This window comes from Vulpes vulpes, chromosome 2 (genome assembly GCF_048418805.1).
Source record: "Vulpes vulpes isolate BD-2025 chromosome 2, VulVul3, whole genome shotgun sequence".
Taxonomy (NCBI): domain Eukaryota; kingdom Metazoa; phylum Chordata; class Mammalia; order Carnivora; family Canidae; genus Vulpes; species Vulpes vulpes.
Genome location: NC_132781.1, coordinates 13,679,176 through 13,697,130, shown reverse-complemented (window position 1 = coordinate 13,697,130; position 17,955 = coordinate 13,679,176). Strand labels below are relative to the sequence as shown.

Sequence of the window (17,955 nt, the reverse complement as noted above, 5' to 3'; positions counted from 1 at the left end):
TTAGTGGCTCTTCTGCTCACTGCCGTGTGGCCATCTTAATACAGTATGGGACACTCAGTGCATATTTATTGGATGAATGATTGTTCACCTCTCACTTCCTTGGTCAAACTGTGTCCAGAGGGATGCCTGGGTGGCTCAGTGGTTGAGCGTCTGCCTTTGGCTCAGGTTGTGATCCTGTGATCAGGTCCTGCATCTGGCTCCTTGCAGGGAGCCTGCTTCTCCCTCTGCCTATGTCTCTGCCTCTCTCTCTGTGTCTCTCATGAATAAATGAATAAAATCTTAAAACAAAAACAAAAACACAACACCCTGCATCTAGAAAAGAATACTTTATGGCCAAGAGAAATGAATGACTATGAAGAATGAAGTAAAAGCTCCTCGCTTGTCTGTGTAAATGAAAAGAAGCTTTCCAGTCCTGGTTCTTGGGAACACAAAGCACAAGGAGATGAATCAGGCACCCGCTGACTAGAAATGAGACTTGTTGATTTTGTCATTAGTATTCCATATTTATCCCAAAACTTCCCACCCAATCAGGAGGGAAGTCCCTGAGTCCCAGGCAGGATCACACCACAGCAATCTAAGAGGAAGAGCTGAAATTAGTTCAGTTTTCTACCCGGAAGGCCTGAGCTCCCCAGGTGGTCAGGATGCCCAAGTTGGACAGCAGCCCCCACCCAGGCCCGAGGAGCCTCGGAGGTGATGGGGCACCAGCTTCACCCGATGCACGATGCTCTGATGTATCAGCGAAGCCCCATAAGTATTGGTGGACTTGCTATGAAACCACAGAAGTATCTCCTCCATAGAATGAGACAAGGGGAGGCCAAGTTTCTCCTCCTCTTCTGTAGGTCCAGTTATTTAGAGAGCATCTCACTTGGTTTCTCTGAAAATTCATGAGCGTGGTTGGCTGCAGTGCGCAGCGTAAACAGATGACGCTAAAACACTCAGCCTTTGAGTCAAACTGAGAGTAATTCACATCAGCCTCTCCGGGTCTTTTGAAGAAGGGACCAGCTGCAGAGCACACGCCTGCAATTAAGCAGCTAAGCATTCACTAAGACCAGGTTAGAATCCCAAAATGCGGAGGGAAAAAAGAAAAAATAAAACAAAACAAAACCATCTGAACCACATTGGGAGCCCAGTTGGTAGATCGGCAGAATTCATTTTCAACAGGTTTATTTAGTTAGGTCTTAAATCAGCCTTAATGAATCCGGGAGAAGAGTGTCAAGGTCCATGTGTTATGGCTCAAGGATGAGTCTGGGACCCCGAGTCCAAACATACTGTGATTGGCTGCCCTGTTGCTAAACAACTAAAATAGCCCTGCATCCGCTGTCATCACGGGGGACGGCGAGGGGATGTCCTTTACAAGGGGGTCACCCACGTTCCGCCAGCAGCCATTAATAAAGTGCTAACAGGGTATCAGTGGTGACTTGCACCAACAGTAAAATAACAAGGTTGGACTGCGGTAAACAACGGATCCTGGCAGGGGGGAAGCTGTAGAAAAACATATGCTCTTCAATTTATTCTCAGTCAAGAATGAAAAAAAAATAAAAAAAAGAGGAGAAACCCTAACGCAGGAGGCGCTTCCTGTTTTGAGAGAAAGGTTCTGTGTCAAGATGAGCTGTTTCAATATTCACTCAGAAGACGGATGGAGCATTTTCTTTGTGTTACACCCCAAAGATACAAAGAAAACCCAGGCCCTGCCCTCGCAGGGCATGTAAATGGGGAGGCAGGTCACGCAGGTCCTGGCAAAACAGGAAGTCAGAGGTGGCTGCTGTTTGTTGGAGGCCAGTATGGTGGATGGTTCGGCCTGGTGAATGGTGTGCTGCCCAGAAGGATGGCAGAGCGGCAGGGAGACAGGAAATCTAGATGGAAATGGAGTGGCAGCCAAGCCCCTGAGGAATAGGAACTTTATTCTGAGACTCGCCTTAAAAAAATCCAGCAAGATGTGAGACCAGATTGAATCAACACAGAGATGCATGCGAGTCTCCCAGGTCAGGACTGACTTAATAAATATTTGTTGAATGACTGAATGAATCTCTTCCACAGGTCATCCCATTTAGCGCTTACCTCAGATTCTTTGTAGTAACGTTCTGGAATCTCATCGCAGGCGATATCAATAAAGCAAACTTCTCTCTCCAGGTCTTTGGCTTCATTGTCAAAAATCTGAAAGAGCAGAGCAACATATCAAAGGTTAGTGATGTGAGGTGCCCACGGCTGGCACGACTGCGCCTGAAGCGGAATGACACCCCGCGGAGCATCTTCACATGGCTCAGTGCTCCTGGCTGCTGCTTTCTGCCTGCCTCAGGTTGTGCGAGAATCATGAAAGGCTTTTATTCATCGCTTACGTTTTGGCACATCAGAGGCAGGTGTAGCATCAATCACCACTTGGTGAGGGGGTAGAAGAAAACGTGGTCTGTTTTTAGAAGTCCGAGAGCGAAGAAATAAATCTCTTCCAAAAATGAAGTCTGCTGATTTTTTTGGCAGTTAATCTGGACAGGGGGAGTGAAGAGGATACAAAGGGTCCAGCTAGATAGGCGGCAACAACAAGCAGTAATGGAACCCAAGATTTATGGAAGAGAAGTGTGGGGTTTTTTTTTTTCATTAAAATGTTTATGTATATTTAACTTCACACACAACACATGCTCATGGCGGAAAACACAGATAAACAAAAAGAAGAAAATAAACATCGCCCACAAATTCATTATGCAGGAATAAACACATGTATTGCTCTTGATCACTGAAGAGCACGATTTCCTTGGGACACGCAGGAGTAAGAAGGCAGGGCTTGGGGAGAAAGTGAGAAGCTAGAGATGGGGCCCTGACCATCTACTGTAGGTTCCACTGCCCCCAGAAAGCCCATCACTTGCAAAGAAATATGTAATAAAACAGCTACTTATACATAAAATTTGATGGAAAGATAAAGTTCCTCTAGTTTTTCCTATGGCCATTTTTCTGATCTACTAGGATGATCTTCCCAGCCCTCCTGAAGGGTGGTAAACAGATTACGTTTGCAAAGCCACTTTATCCCTGGAAGGCGTCTTAGCTGTATCCCCACCTCACTGTTTGGCTAATTCCTGCAGGTGAAATCAACCGTGAACACTGATTAAATCTGATTCTTCAGTAGAAAATGAAATATTTTGGAAGAACAGGGTGGTTGATGCCTAAGAATATTGTCTTGACACAAATTCGGTGCCTGTTAATAACATGATTTCCCACAGGACCGCATGTGCAGGGCCCTTTCCAATGCCACACTCTCCTTGGTTTGATTCTCGGGCTTGAAACAACTGGTCCTTTCCAAAAGCTTTCTGAATAATATTTGTGCTGGTATTTATCTTCCAAGTCTGATGTTTGCTCTGTTGCCTGTTTTCTTCGAAAACGGTCAGAGACTGGACCCTTCAGACTTGTCCAAGGAGACTGACTGCCCACCCTGACCTGAGGTGGCCACTGTGTTTTCCTTAAAGGGAGAGAAGGAGGGGTTCTTGGATCAGCTCTAGCTCCTTCAACTGCCACTTGAAGTCAAGTGCTTGGGGACACTCCTACAGTGTTTAGGAAGGACAGATGGATGGTTTTGAAATGAAACAGAGAGAATTTGGGGAAACAAGTTCAAGTTTGAGTGGATAAATCAATTGTAAAATGAAATACTGGGTCTTGGGTTGTTTGCAGGAGTCCCTCTCCCCCACTGTCTCCTCCTCTCCCCCTGCCCCTCCTCTACATGAGTCTCTTTTAAGTGTGTGCCAAGAGAAGAAAGACATGTGCCTCATTAAGAAAACAAAACAAAATGGAACATCCCAGAGGGAAATGAGCTTCTAGAGAGTAAATTACAAAAGAAGTTAGAGAGGTTTGATGTTTATTGGTGGTCAAATTTATGAGACTGAAATAAGGGGAAAAAAACAGGGGTTACGGGAGTTACTGACAGATTGTGTGGCTTTTCCTAATTTAATTCAAACATTTTTGATCACCTATTATACCGGTTATCATATTATCGCCTCTCAGCTGCAAAGTAACCCGTTAGTCTCTGCTCAGAGATAATGGACTGGATCCTGGAAGCACTTCTTTTTTACAGCAAGTATGACATTAAGCCATTTACTGGAGGGACCCAGCAGGAAGTAGGGGGCTGCTCTTCCTGGTTTGGGATCTTCTCCTGCTGTGGAGTCTGTCAGTGGAGACGTGTGGTGGTGCTCTGTCTCAGCTGCATGCCCAGAGCGCCTAGCTGCCTGGTGACCTTGGGGCCCTGGCCCTCCACATGTAGCACCATGCGCTCCAGGGCTTGCATTGGCTGTGGCACTCTGACTCGACACACCTGCCCAATGCTCTCATCTCTTACCAGCGCCCAGAGGGCCGATTTCCACTGCCTAGCAACTGTGGACCAGCTCTGGTCCCGGAGACCCAGCCTACTTCTCCACCATCCAGTGGGCTATGACCACAACCCTCCAGTGAAGTCTCAGCCCCAGCCATGGAGAGGGGCCCCTCCCAAGTTTGTTCTTCATTCTGTATTCTCCGTCAGCCTTAGATACCCTTTGGAATTCTCTTTCTTTTCTAATTTTTATTTTTTTAGATTTTATTTATTTTTATTTGGGGGAGACAGAGAGTGTAGAGGGAGGGGTACAAGGAGAGAATCTCAAGCAGACCCCATGCTGAGCATGGAGCCTGACATGGGGCTCAATCCCACAACCCTGAGATCATGACCTGAGTTGAAGGCAGATGCTTAACTGAGCTACCCGGGTACCCCTGGAGTTCTCTTTACATCTTTATAGTTACTCCTATCAAAGTTGAATAATTCCTCATACTCCCCCTGTTCAAATAATTGTGTGCTCTATGCCTCCTGATTAGGCCCTGATGCAGAATAAAGTATTTGCTACAAAGAAAGAACAGACTATAAAAGACAGGAAGAGGAGGCATTTCTGTTGAGTCAACAAGTAAGTACATCATCAGGACACTGGGAGAAAACCAAGCTGAGAAAATTCTCATTTTTCAGATGAGAAAACCAAGGCTTGAAGAAGTAAAGAGCTTTGCCTGAGGTCACACGAGAGTCAGTAGGGAAGTTCAGATTCAGGGCAAGTCTCCAGCCTTCACCAGCAGGCTCCTCTTGTGATAAAAAGCTGTCTCTTGGCACCCAACCAGGAAGATAAATATCAGTCGAAAGTGCTTCCTGCTTCTTTCCAGAAAGATGAAACTGGAATCTGGTTCTCTTCCTGCTACTTATAAAATGTATGTCCTGAGTAGCTGAGTTGTGGAACTCTCCTCAAACTGGGAACGTTTCTGCTTTTTTGAATAGCAGAAATAGTAGTCGACATGGGACATGGTAGCAGTAGAATCTATTTACATCCCTGCTTCAGTTCAGACTCTGACCTCCTTCGTTATCATGACACTTAATTTTCATTGAAGATGAACTACCAAGCACTTCTGCAGACACCCATTCAGGGCAGGGGTTTCCACCACTTGAACAAAGCCACAAAAAAATCACTCTGACGCTTGAGATTGAAAAATCTCTTAAGGCTTGAGATTATAAAGAGTTTTAATTTTCAATAAATAATTAATCTCCCAATGGTTAGAGATTTTGGGAGATGCTCTTTAGGGGCTCAGTAAGTACCTACTGAACTAATGGATGGCATTAGCTTTTACTTTCCAAAGAGGAATCTAAGGCAGGAATATAGATTACTAACTGATCTTAGTTTCCTTTTATGACCGAGGATTCTATTTCCTTGGTTGTAAGCACCCTAACTTTCCATCACTCTCAAAAGAGGGCTCAGCAGAGTGGAAACTTCACAGTATTAGCTGACAGGGCCTACGTTGGGAATCAGATGAGCTGAGTTTGAATTGGATTATCTCCTGTGTCACCTTGGGCAAGACCCTGCTCCTCCTTGGGGTCTACATATTCTCACTGAAAATGGAGAATATGAAAATCTACCTTCTATTAGGTAGATGGGTGCCAGGAACTTGTGAAACAGAATTGTACCCAAAATTTGGGGAGGTGTATTTTTCTGGAGCAAGGGTTCAAGCACTTTCATCTGATTATCCAAGAGATCTGTGGCCCTAATGAGGTTGTGAACAAGAGACCCAAATGACCACTAAAATTCCTTCCAGTTAAAATGTCTGCAATGTTGTGTGTCCTCTGGGTCATGTTAGTCACCCGTGCCTTACTCTTCGGCCCCTTCTTTCTCTGCCCCTTCACTCTACAGCCAGCTGACTTGGGTGGTGCTCAGAAGGGGCTGCAGCAGAGAACAGAACAGGGGCAGTGGTCATGATGTAGTGTAATCAGAGGCCGTAACAAGGGTGAAACAATCTAATTTTCATGCTCAGTTTAAGGGCATGATCCAGAATTAAGCCAATACTATTGCAGACAGAGGGTTAGTTAGGCCCCAGAGAAAAAATAGCTGGGCTTCCCCAGCAGCAGTGGCAGTAGCTGCCAGGATTCTGGTCAAACCACTGGCTCTTTGAGCTGGAATAAGAGATCTGCTGAGATAGTTGATGATGACGTGCGTCTTTTGATACATCAAGCCAAAGCTCCACCAGGGTGGCTGAGCACCTTGATGGTCTTGGGAACTTCTTGGGAGAAGCTGTTCCCTTCTGAGAAGGGAGGTGGGTTTGGGAGTTAATTGTGGTACTTTCCCTATATCTCCTATAATAATGTTCCCATTTTTGATTAATTACTAGAGACATGCCCACTCACGGATTATCTGCAGTGGATTTCAGTGCCAATCTGGTTGACTCTCCTAACCTCCTCCCCACCCCTACTAGGCAGTGAACACTCAATAAACAAACTCCTATTGATATGAATTGAGCAATACTACAATGAGAAGCCAAATCTCCTGAGTAAATATTATCTTATAGATTCCAAATAAAAAGAGAGTAATCTTCTCTTTTTTGTAAAGCATTATAAACATTAAGTATGAAGCACCTTTAAAAGCTTAATATACTTTGACCTAGTAAGCTTAAGCTTTGAGAATTTATCTTAAGAATCTTAAATAAAGGAAAAGCTTTATGCACAAAGATTTTCATCCTGACATTATTATAATGGCAAGAAAAAATAGAGAGAGAAAGGAAGAAAACAGTTTAAATATCCCAGTATGAGAGAATAACCACGTAAAGTATGATAAATCCATTTGGTGAACTATTCTGTGGTAGCCATTAACAATACCATTCTTAAAAATGATTCTCCTGGGAGAGTATATATGGAGATGGGTGGGATGCAGAAAGGGAGGTACCCCATATATATTTTTTAAGATTTTATTTTTAAGTAATCCCTATACCCAACATGGGGCTTGAACTTACAACCCCATGATTAAGAGCTGCATGCTCCACCAACTGAGCTAGCCAGGTGCCCTGAGGTACCCCATATTTAACATGTGGTCATAACTCAGAAGAGAAAGGTACATTGATAAATATGGAATGTGTTTTGACAATGCACTAGATTTCTTCCTTGAATGGGGATGTCTTTCTAGAATATGAAATCTCTCGTTATAGTCCAGTGAGGGACAACACTGGGTGCAGCAGCTTTTCAGAAAGTCACAATTCTGGGAATCATGGATTCTGCATCCCTTTTCTCTATCATGGTAACTTTTCTGGTTTAAAACCTAAACTTATTTATTTTAAAAATAGGCTCCATGCCCAATGCGGGGCTTGAACTCATGACCCTGAGATCAAGAGTCGTGTGCTCTACTGACTGAACCAGCTAGGCATCCCTAAGATCCAAGTTTAGATTAGAATTATCTGTACTTTCAGCATAATTTTTCTGTAAACCTAAAGCTGCTCTAAAGAATAAAGTCTATTTTTTTTTTTTTTAAGTTGAAGGGTTAAAAAAGATCCAAGCTTAGTAGCTACATTTATTTATTTTCCCAAGCTACCAAGGATACAAGGTAGGGGCGGATGATTAGTAGGGATTCAGAAAAGTCTACCAGTCATCTTGCTTTATGCTTCAGATATGATTAAAGTGCAAAGAATTTCAGCCAAGCCACTGTTTTCCTCTAACTTCATTTTGCTGCATTTGGGAGGTCTCAGGGGAAGCAACTGACTAAGGCATACCAACAAAGAACAGGTTCAGCAAGAAGAAACAGGTTCAGCAAGAAGAAATTCATTTTAATGCTCCAGATTTGCAAAGTGGCCATTGGTTTGGTGGTGATGATGGCCCCTGGGTTAACACATTAGGCATGATGGGGCTAGAGTTTGATTCACGGTTTATTGATTATTATCTATCAGCAGCGTACCTGGTGGGCAGAGACTGAAATGCACTAATGGTTGGGATGAAAAAATAGTCCAACTTATTGACAAGACACACCACCACTTCATTACCCCATCTTTACCGGTATTCTCACCAAGAACATTTTCACATCTACACAATTCAATGGTGACTGTTTCATAAATATGTATGCTTTATGATCCAACCCAAGAGCATGCAACTTGTCTTCCAACTGCCATTAAGACAGAAATGAAAAAACAGGATGGTCTTTTTTTTTTTTTAAAGATATTATTTATTTATGAGAGAGAGAGAAAGAGAGAGAGGGAGGCAGAGACACAGCCAGAGGGAGAAGCAGGTTCCATGCAGGGAGCCTGACGTGGGACTCAATCTGGGGTCTCCAGGATCACGCCCTGGGTTTAGCAGCGCTAAACCACTGAGCCACCCGGGCTGCCCCTTCTTTGGTCTTTTAATAAACATTTCTCTACCTCCCATTCCCCCACCTGGAATACAGAGTTGAAGAACTGATTTGTTCTGTTAGGTGCAGTTACTTAAAGACAGTGGCCTGGAAAGAAAAAGAAACTAGACACAGCAATAAAAAAAAAAAAAAAAATCAGCAAACATTTATGAAGCACCTACTATGTGTTCAACACATGACTTCAAACTTCCTCCCCAGTTTGAGCACAAGGGGGCTTATGATTTTGGACAGAAGACTAGATTGAATGCACGACTGAATCAATCACACCATATAAAGTATAACCTATATGTTACTAAACTATTGGGTTTATTTATTTATTTATTTTAAGATTTTATTTATTTATTCATGAGAGACACAGAGAGAGAGTCAGAGACACAGGCAGAAGGAGAAGCAGGTTCCATGCAGGGAGCCCAATGGGGGACTCGATCCTTGGACCCTGGGATTGCGACCTGAGCCGAAGGCAGATGCTCAACCACTGAGCCACCCAGGCAACCAAGGACTGAGTTTTAAAAGGTATGCTCAGACAAGAGTATTCCAGGCCAAATTCAGCAAGGAGGAAACTCAGCAATGGCCCATAGTAGTCTGGACCAGGATCATTATTTCAGCAGCAGGAGTGAGTCAAAAGATTGGCCATTTAGTGTTGTGTGGAAAGGAGCCCCACCTTGTGCCTGCACCGTATGCTCCTGAGACACCAGAGCCTGGGGTATAACTCATGGCTGCTGGGGTTTCTGTCTTGGGGGGCCCAGAGAACTGTCTGCCTGTGCTGGGGGTGCAGGGTAAGTGACGGCCGCAGTCCCGCTCCAGAATAGCCCTTAGTTTTGGAGCCGAGTAAGAGCCCCATCTGGTAATATGATGGGAGGTGAACTGCTTTGACTTAATCCTCATTAAATGCTCCACTGGCCATTGGATTTAGGGGGTATTAAGGCTGAGTAAAGGAAACTCATCTGTCAGGGTTAGGCCAGTTTGTCTTAGCTGCTGGGTAAACTTCAGTGCTTCCCCAGAGAATGCTCCCTGGTGGACAATATCATTAGGCTTTCAGTGCAGAATGGAAAACTGCTTTCCCAAAGCCAGTGGGAGTAGCAAAGCAAGCTGAAGGCAAAGGTTTCCACCCACAGTGTCTGAAAAAATTCTGTCTTCAATGGGGTGGTAATGACGCCTGCACAGAGCTGCTGGAGAGGTGGAGAGGGATGAGGGATGGGGCAGGGGTGCTCTAAAGAACGCCTCTGTGAATCTTGATGGAACATTCTGATGAGCTGTTTTGTTTTCCTTATACTGCCCTCTCTGCTTTGATTGCCAGCTTACTTACCTTCCAGTGTACTGGGATTGAGTGTTAAAGGGCTCCAGATAGACAATGGGAGGAAGGGACCCAGAGGGAGTCTTCTCCTTAGAAAGCTGCTTTGGACCTACGTTAAATTTCCAGTTGTTCTAGTTACCCATCCTTATGGAGTGCATGAGCGTGGGGAAAGCTCTCAGGGATGTGAGCTGGCAACATGAGGACACCTCTGTGAAGAGAAACGGTTCAGGGAGTGAGGGGTGAGAAAGTATCACCACTGCTTGTCAATTGGGGAGAATATCGTCACGACCCAGCAAGCCTGGAGTGACTTAGATGGCACAGGGGGAGCAGGGCGGGGGACCTGGGTTAGGAGAGGGTAGGATGGGGACAAGTACAGCTCTGGATGGTGGGAGACAGCCTAGATCAGAGATGAAGATGGGTGGTGGAGTGGGCTGGCTTCCCTTGGCAACATCTGTGAGTATTTTGCACATTATCTACAGGTCTCTGGACAGTGACCAAGGGAAGGCGCATGCACTTGGCGAAGGCCAGGGCTCAAGATGGACATCGAGCTTCTAGCATGGTGAAGATCATTCCCACCTTGGCAGACGGTAATAAGCGTGCCAGTGGTGGTCCTCGGGAGGCCAGGAAGCATGAGTATAAAAGAAAGCCCCATGGTGAGCCATCTTGAGGGAGCTAATTCCAGAAAGTGGGGCATTCATGGTGTCAGCCACAAAGGCTTGCCTGTTTCTTCCATGAGTCACTGAATAATGTTTCTCTATATTAGTTCAAATTAATTAAACTCCTAAACAGAACTCTCTGCCAAACAGGCTTCCAAGATAGGTGCTTTGGGAAAGTTCATAATGGTCATCCCCAGTTCCCCAGTGTGAGCACACAGAAACTACTGGTAGGATTCCCAAATCGCTCAATCTGGCCCCTTCGTGGTTGAACTAGCACAGAAGGCGCACCACACCCTCCAGGGTTTTTCTTTTCTTTTCTTAAGAAAAAAAAAAAAAAAAAAGAAGTTTCTCAGGAAGTAGATGTTTTTAATTAGAAGAATCAAGTACAAAGAAGAAATTAGCAACCACCCATAAAGGTTATACAGATCTTAATCCTCTTATCCTTCTAGTATGGGACAGACACAATTTTTAAAAACCAACTGTAGATCTAGTGCCATTTTTGTCATTCACAAAAAAATAAAGGACAACTCAGTGCCTTAGCAAGGTATATTGGTCCCCTCCCCCCCTTTAAGGCTCCTTCCCCCTAGAACAAGTTTTTTAAAAACAATTATTTGGGGAGTTTACAATTCTCCAAATTCCTGGAACCACCACTGCAATTAAGGTAAAGAACAGTTTCATCAGCCCAAAAAACTAATTTATAGTCACACCCTCTGCATGCCCCAACCCCTGGCAACCACTGACTTGTTTTCCATCCCTATAGCTTTTCTTTTTTAAAAAAAGATTTCATTTATTTATTTGAGAGAGAGAGAGAGCACATGCGTGTGCACACATACACATGAGTGGGGGAAGGGCAGAAGGAGAGGGACCAGCAAACAGACTCCTCACTGAGCACGAAGCCCGATACAGGGCTCCATCTCAGGACCCTGAGATCAAGACCTGAACCAAAATTAAGAGTCAGACGCTTTAACCAACTGAGCTACCCAGGTGCCCCTAAGTTTTTTTCTTTTTAAGAATGTCATACTGGGGGGTGCCTAGATGGCTCAGTTGGTTAAGTATCTGCCTTCAGCTCATGTCATGATCCCAGGGTCCTGGGATCGAGGCCTGAATTGGGCTCCTTGCTCAGAGGGGGAGCCTGCTTCTCCCTCTCCCTCTGCTCCTCCCACCTGCTCATGCTCTGTCTCTTTCTCAAATAAATAAAATCTTTAATATAAGAATGTCATACAGAGGTGCTTAGCATGGAGCCTAAAAAAAAAAAAAAAAAAAGAATGTCAGACAAACAGAATCATACAGATTTTAGCCCATTGAGACGGGCTCCTGTTATGCAGTAATGCCTTTGAGATTCATCCTGTTGTATATATCAAAGCTCACTCCTTTTTATCGCCAAGTAGTATTCCATTGTGTGGATGTACCACAGTCTGTTCACCAGTTCCCCCATTTCTAGCCTGGGGCGATGATGAATAGAGTCCCTGAAAGCACTTGTGGACCGGCTTTTGTGTGAACACAAGTTTTCATTTCCCTAGGGTGCATACCCAGAAGTGGGGTTGTAGAGTGGTAGGGCATATATTGATTCTTCTCAATAAGCAGATGTATCATTACTCCTGTAGTAGATTGAATAATGTCTCCCCCAAATTCACACCTACCAGGAACCTCAGAATGTGACCTTATTCAGAAATAGGGTCTGTGCAAATCTAATTAGTTAAGGATTGCTATGGACTGATATGTATAATGCTCCAAAATTCCTATGTTGAAATCTAATGTCCAGGGCATCCCTAGTGGCCCGGCAGTTTAGGACCACCTTCAGCCCGGGTGTGATCCTGGAGTCTCAGGATCGAGTCCCACATCGGGCTCCCTGCATGGAGCCCGCTTCTCCCTCTGCCTGTGTCTCTGCCTCTCTCTCTATCTCTTTCTCTCTGTGTGTCTCTCATGAATGAATAAATAAAATCTGAAAGAAAGAAAGAAAGAAAGAAAGAAAGAAAGAAATCTAATGTCCAAAGGGTGTTAGGAGGTGGTAGGCTCTGGGGAGGTGATTAGGTCAAGAGGGTGGAGCTCTCATGAATGGGATTAGCACTCTACAGAAAAGACCCTACAGAGCTCCCTAGACTTTTTCTTTTCTTTTTTTCTTTTCTTTCTTTTCTTTTCTTTTCTTTTCTCTTTCTTTCTTTCTTTCTTTCTTTCTTTCTTTCTTTCTTTCTTTTTCTTTCTTTCTTTTCTTTCTTTCTTTCTTTCTTTCTTTCTTTCTTTCTTTCTTTCTCTCTCTCTCTCTCTTTCCTTCCTTCCTTCCTTCCTTCCTTCCTTCCTTCCTTCCTTCCTTCCTTTCTTTCTTTCCACGTGAGGACACAGGAAGGAGTTGGCAGCCTGAAACTCAAAACCCAACAATGGGGATCCCTGGGTGGCACAGCAGTTTAGCACCTGCCTTTGGGCCAGGGCGTGATCCTGGAGACCCGGGATCGAATCCCATGTCAGGCTCCCGGTGCATGGGGCCTGCTTCTCCCTCTGCCTGTGTCTCTGCCTCTCTCTCTCTGTGTGTGTGACTATCATAAATAAATAAATAAAAATTAAAAAAAAAAAACCAACAATGTTGGCACCCTGATCCTGGACCTCCTGCCTCCAGAATGTGAAATAAATCTCTGTTGTTTATAAACATCCTAGTCCATGAAATGAAAATCATCCTGGATTTAGGATGGCTCCTAAATCCCATGACTAGTGAATGTCCTCTTGTGAAGAGGACACAGACACACAAGGAGATCATATAAAGCCAGGCAGAGATTCTTTCCCAGAACCATTGCAAGCACAGCCCTGGCCAACACCTTGATTTTGGACTTCTGGCCTCCATAACTCTGAGGGAATACATTTCTGCTTTTTTAAGCCACCCAGTGTGTGGTAATTGGTTATGGCCATCCTAGGACACCAATACAACTCTCCACTTTTTTTGGCAGGGGAGACCCCCTTTCTCAAACTCAAGATGAAACTCCCTGGAGTAGACAAAGAGTGGCTTTCCAAGAAGCTACACGGTTTTGAACTTCCATGAATAAAGGCAACCAGGCCTTCTTTGCTGTGTTATTCAATGTGTGCAGTCAGAAGAAAGAGGTTAGAAGATGAAAAGCAAACTTGAGCTCCTGAAGTGTGGACTTCAGGCTGGTGATGGAGATCCTTGCCTAGCCCCAACTTTCACCTGCAGGTCTTCTTTTCAACTAGGCCTCACCCTTGGGCTCTGTCCTTGGCTGGTTTAGTGCTTTTTTTTTTTGTAAAGCAAGAATCCTGTTGAGGCGCATTTAGGGAGAAATCTCTCACTCTTGCTATCACCTTGGCTTGCCTTCAGCAAGAATCCTGTCAAATCAGGGGTGTCTGGGTGGTTCAGTTGGATTAGGGACCAGCTCTTGCTTTCGGCCCAGGTCATGATCTTAGGGTCATGGGATGGAGCTCAAGTGGGGCTCCACACTCAGTTGGGAGTCTGCTCAAGATTCTCTCTCTCCCTCTCTCTTTGCCCCCCCCCCTGCTCTCTCTGTCTCTCTTAAAAAAAAGAATCCTGTCATTCAGCCAGAATCCTCCTTCCATTCACCAATCCCCATGCTGCACCTTGACTGTCGGTCACTGCTAGCCCTTTCTGTGCTCAGAGTTGAGCCCATCTCTCTTCCCTATAACAAATACTCATTGTATTAGTCTCCCTGAATGAGGCTTGCCTTACCATCTTTAACAAGTGCCAGGAATCATTTTTTCTTCAACATTGGCCCATGGAGGAGATTTCCTTCCATTCCCCCACCTACCTCAAAGGTTGCAGCAAATTCAACAGGGAGAGAAACCCAGTGACAACCATACAGAAGATACAAGGGCATTGCTCATCCATAAAGTTCAAAATAAAAAGCTGCTGGTCCACGCATGTGGGGAGCGAGGGCGACAGAGAGACGCAAGAGGAAAGGGTGCCTGGGCACGTGGCAGGGTGGAGATCTAAGGGTAAGAGAGCCCGACAAAGTAGAAATGATTGCCCAGTGTGATCCCTTTGAGGGAAAGGACACTTCAGTCTATTCCAGGATGTGTCTAGAAAGAGCTCTGGCGCACCAGCGGAGGGTTGAGAACCGTTTCGCACGGTGACCTGAGGTTCGAGGCAGGGAGCCATGGTGAACCCTGCGGTTCGTTTGGGGGAGATGAAAAGGTAGGGCAGAAGGTTCAAGAGACAGTAGTCACAGTGACGTGGTGACCGATGGGAAAAAAGATTGTGATTGGAAAAACAATGTTCTAATAAGGTGCTCCGGGTCATGGCAACTAATTGAGAAAAGGACAGAGAAGTATATTCAAGCAATGCAGAAAGGGTCACACATGCTCCGACACAATTCATTTACTAAAAAGGCTTCAGAGGCACAAAAAATTGCTTCCAAGTTACGGTTCCCAGGGCAGCTGGAACAAGGCTCTTTTCATAAACTTGGGCTAATTTTGGCACAGAGCAGCCTCAATCCGAATTCTTCCCCTGGGCCGCGGCCCCCTTTGGACCCCCAGGCCGCCGCCAGTTCAGGCCCAGGCCGCACACGGGCACGTGGGGACACGGCCCCGAGGCGGGGGACGGCTTCCCCGCAGGATGATCAATAATGCTTCCTAAAATAAGTCTCAGAAGCGGAGCTCAAAATAGTTGCAATTTCTCCCAGTTCTTTCTCATTTCAATTCACAGGGTGGTCTCTGGGAACTGGAGCCCATGGTTTTCTCTGAAGCTGAGGAGCAGACATTTCTCCCGGCAACGGCTGGCGGTGGGGCTCCCTGTGGGCCTGGCTCTTCAAGGTGACTCTGAACACCCCCTCCCCATCCCTCCCCAAACCTTTTCTTTTTTTTTTTGAGCTTCAGCAATGAATCCTCTGCACAAAGCAGCAGAGTTCCTGGCAGAGAAAAATGGCTAGTACCTGCTTTTCCCTGAGAAGCTACCAGCTCGGCCTTGAGGGAAGGGAATCAATGGCGGAGACAGATGGCTCGCTGAGGCCCAAGTGGTGGGGCAGCCACAAAGGGGGGTCGGCGGACAATGGGGAGAACTGCCACAGGGCTGGCGGCAGCTTCACTCCAGAGGCCCAAGAGTCCCTGCCTCTCGTCCGCCACACAAGCGTCCTGAGGTACTTCAGGGCCTTGTGTCTCCTTCTAGCTCATTCCTGGCGTGCCTCTCTGGGCAAAACAACGTAATGGGCACCAGCCCAAAACCACTTCAGAATCATGATAGATTGCATCTACTGTCAGAAAAAACAAAATAAAGGAACAAATTGTTACATGTGCCTGGTAGGTCATGTTTTGTTTGGTTTTCCCTTCTGTGGGATTGGTTCTAAATACCTCTCAAAGCCAAGTTGGAGAATTCTGCGAGGCCTCCTGGCTGAGTTCTGCGGACACACCCCAAGCAGCCAACCGGAAGGCTCCAGAAGGATCGCTCCAGGCATGGATAAGACAGAGGTGGCTCAGCGGATGGGAGCGGGTTAGCTCCCTAAACTCTTCCCAAGGTGGTGGGTGATCAGGCCTGAGGCTCCCAAAGGGGTCTGTCACCTGTGCTTTCTCCCAGTGGGTAGGGAAGGCTTTCCTCCGGCTGTGGCTTTCCTGCCCTGACAGGCCAGCGTGGGGGGCCAACTTTGGACTGTCTGTCATGTCATTCCTGTATCAGCAACCTTCTCTTTTCTCTTTTTTCCTTACGGTAATACCTCTTTATCGTGGGAAATACAGTTAAGAAAATTACAGAGAGAGAAAACACGGCGTGGCAGTGACAAGGCCTGACTCCAGTGTCAGCAGACGCAGGCTTGCGACCAGGCTCTGCTGCTTGGCTGGGTGACCTTGCACATGATACTGAGGACAGTTGGACCTCATTTTTCTGATCTGTAAAATAAGAGCAGTATCTCTGCTTCCCTCTTTGGGTAGCAGAGAGGGATCCATGACAGAAAGCAGGCAAGGCCCAGTTCATTTTGACCTGGCCTTGGTAAGTGCCCTGGGTGTCAGGTGTCACTATCGCTGAAGGGGGAACAAGGCCGGCACTCATTTTCAAAGTCTGAATTGCATTTCATTATATTCCTGTAATACAAATGCACACATCTTGCTATGGTCAACTGTTCCCCACCCCATTCACCCTTTTGGTCCTCTTTGCAACGTTTATAATACTACACTGAACACCTGTAAAAAAATATTAGTTTTTGTTTTGTTTTGTTTTTTTTAAACAATCTGAAGATTTTATTTTTTAGTAATCTCTACACCCAACATGGGGCTCAAACCCACAACCCTGATATCAAGGTCGCATGCTCTACCGACTGAGCCAGCCAGGTGCCCCAAAATGTTAATCTTTGATTGTGAATGACCTAACAAATCTCCTCTATATTCCAGACGCTTTTCCTGAATTCCAGACCTTTTGATACAGACTGATTATTGGACACCAATCTCTGGCTTTACTCAAATTTAACATGCCAAATCCTACATTCATCATTCCAAATCATTCATCATCCCAAATCCTACCTTCTTGGTTCTAGGGTGTGAGCCTGCTCCTCCTCTTGTGGTCTTTCAATCATCTAGAGTAGAAACTTGGGTGTCATTCTAAGCTCTTATTTCTTTCTCATTCTTGCATCTGCTCAGGCACTAAGTTTTATTAATTCCACTGCTTCTATATTTCAGCAATCCATCTCCTTGACAGACCTTCTATTCTCTATTCACCTGGATGAATGCAGGACTTCTAACTTCCTTCCTTTCTTTTTCTTTTCTTTTTAAAAAATAAGCTCTAAGCCCAATGTGGGGCTCAAACTCACGACCCTGAGATCAAGTTACATGGTCTACCAACTGAGCCAGCCAAGTGCCCCAAACTTCCTTTTGATATCCTAGTTTCCACAATCCATTCATCTGTCTATCCATCCATCCATGCATGCATCCATCCATCTGTCATCCCATCTACCTGAAGGAGAGCAGAATATGCCACCCCAAAATATGCCACTTTGACCTAATGATTATTTTGAATTAAAATTACTTGAGAAAAAAATAAAATAAAATTACTTGAGAGACAGCTGGTTCAAGAAGGACACTGTGACCCTTCTTTGTCCTCCTGGAAGGAGGAGATAAATCTCCCTTGTGAAAAGTACCTTCCTCATACAGGGAGGGAAGATGGCATCCTTACCACCAGAAATAGGGAATTTAGAGCCGAGAAGCTATATAAACCAACCTTGTTACTTCTTCACTAATTTACTGCTCCAAGCCCAAATCCCTTTATCTTGTCAATTCCTCACAAATTTACTGTTTCTTTGTCTAAAAGGTGTATGCTGGTCACTGCGCTGGTCACTTCTGCACTGGTCACTCCTTTGAGTCCCATATTTTTTTTTTTAATTTTTATTTATTTATGATAGTCACACAGAGAGAGAGAGAGAGAGAGGCA

The 17,955-nt window shown here is 45.2% G+C and overlaps 1 protein-coding gene across 1 annotated transcript in view; it reads right to left on the bottom strand.

Annotated features, from left to right (window-relative positions):
* PITPNC1 (phosphatidylinositol transfer protein cytoplasmic 1) overlaps window positions 1-17,955 on the bottom strand; it is a 264,181-nt gene that overhangs the window by 44,042 nt on the left and 202,184 nt on the right. The window contains exon 6 of the mRNA XM_025999614.2: window positions 2,059-2,154. Within this exon, the coding sequence (XP_025855399.2) occupies window positions 2,059-2,154 (96 nt within the window). The remainder of the gene's footprint in view (window positions 1-2,058; window positions 2,155-17,955) is intronic.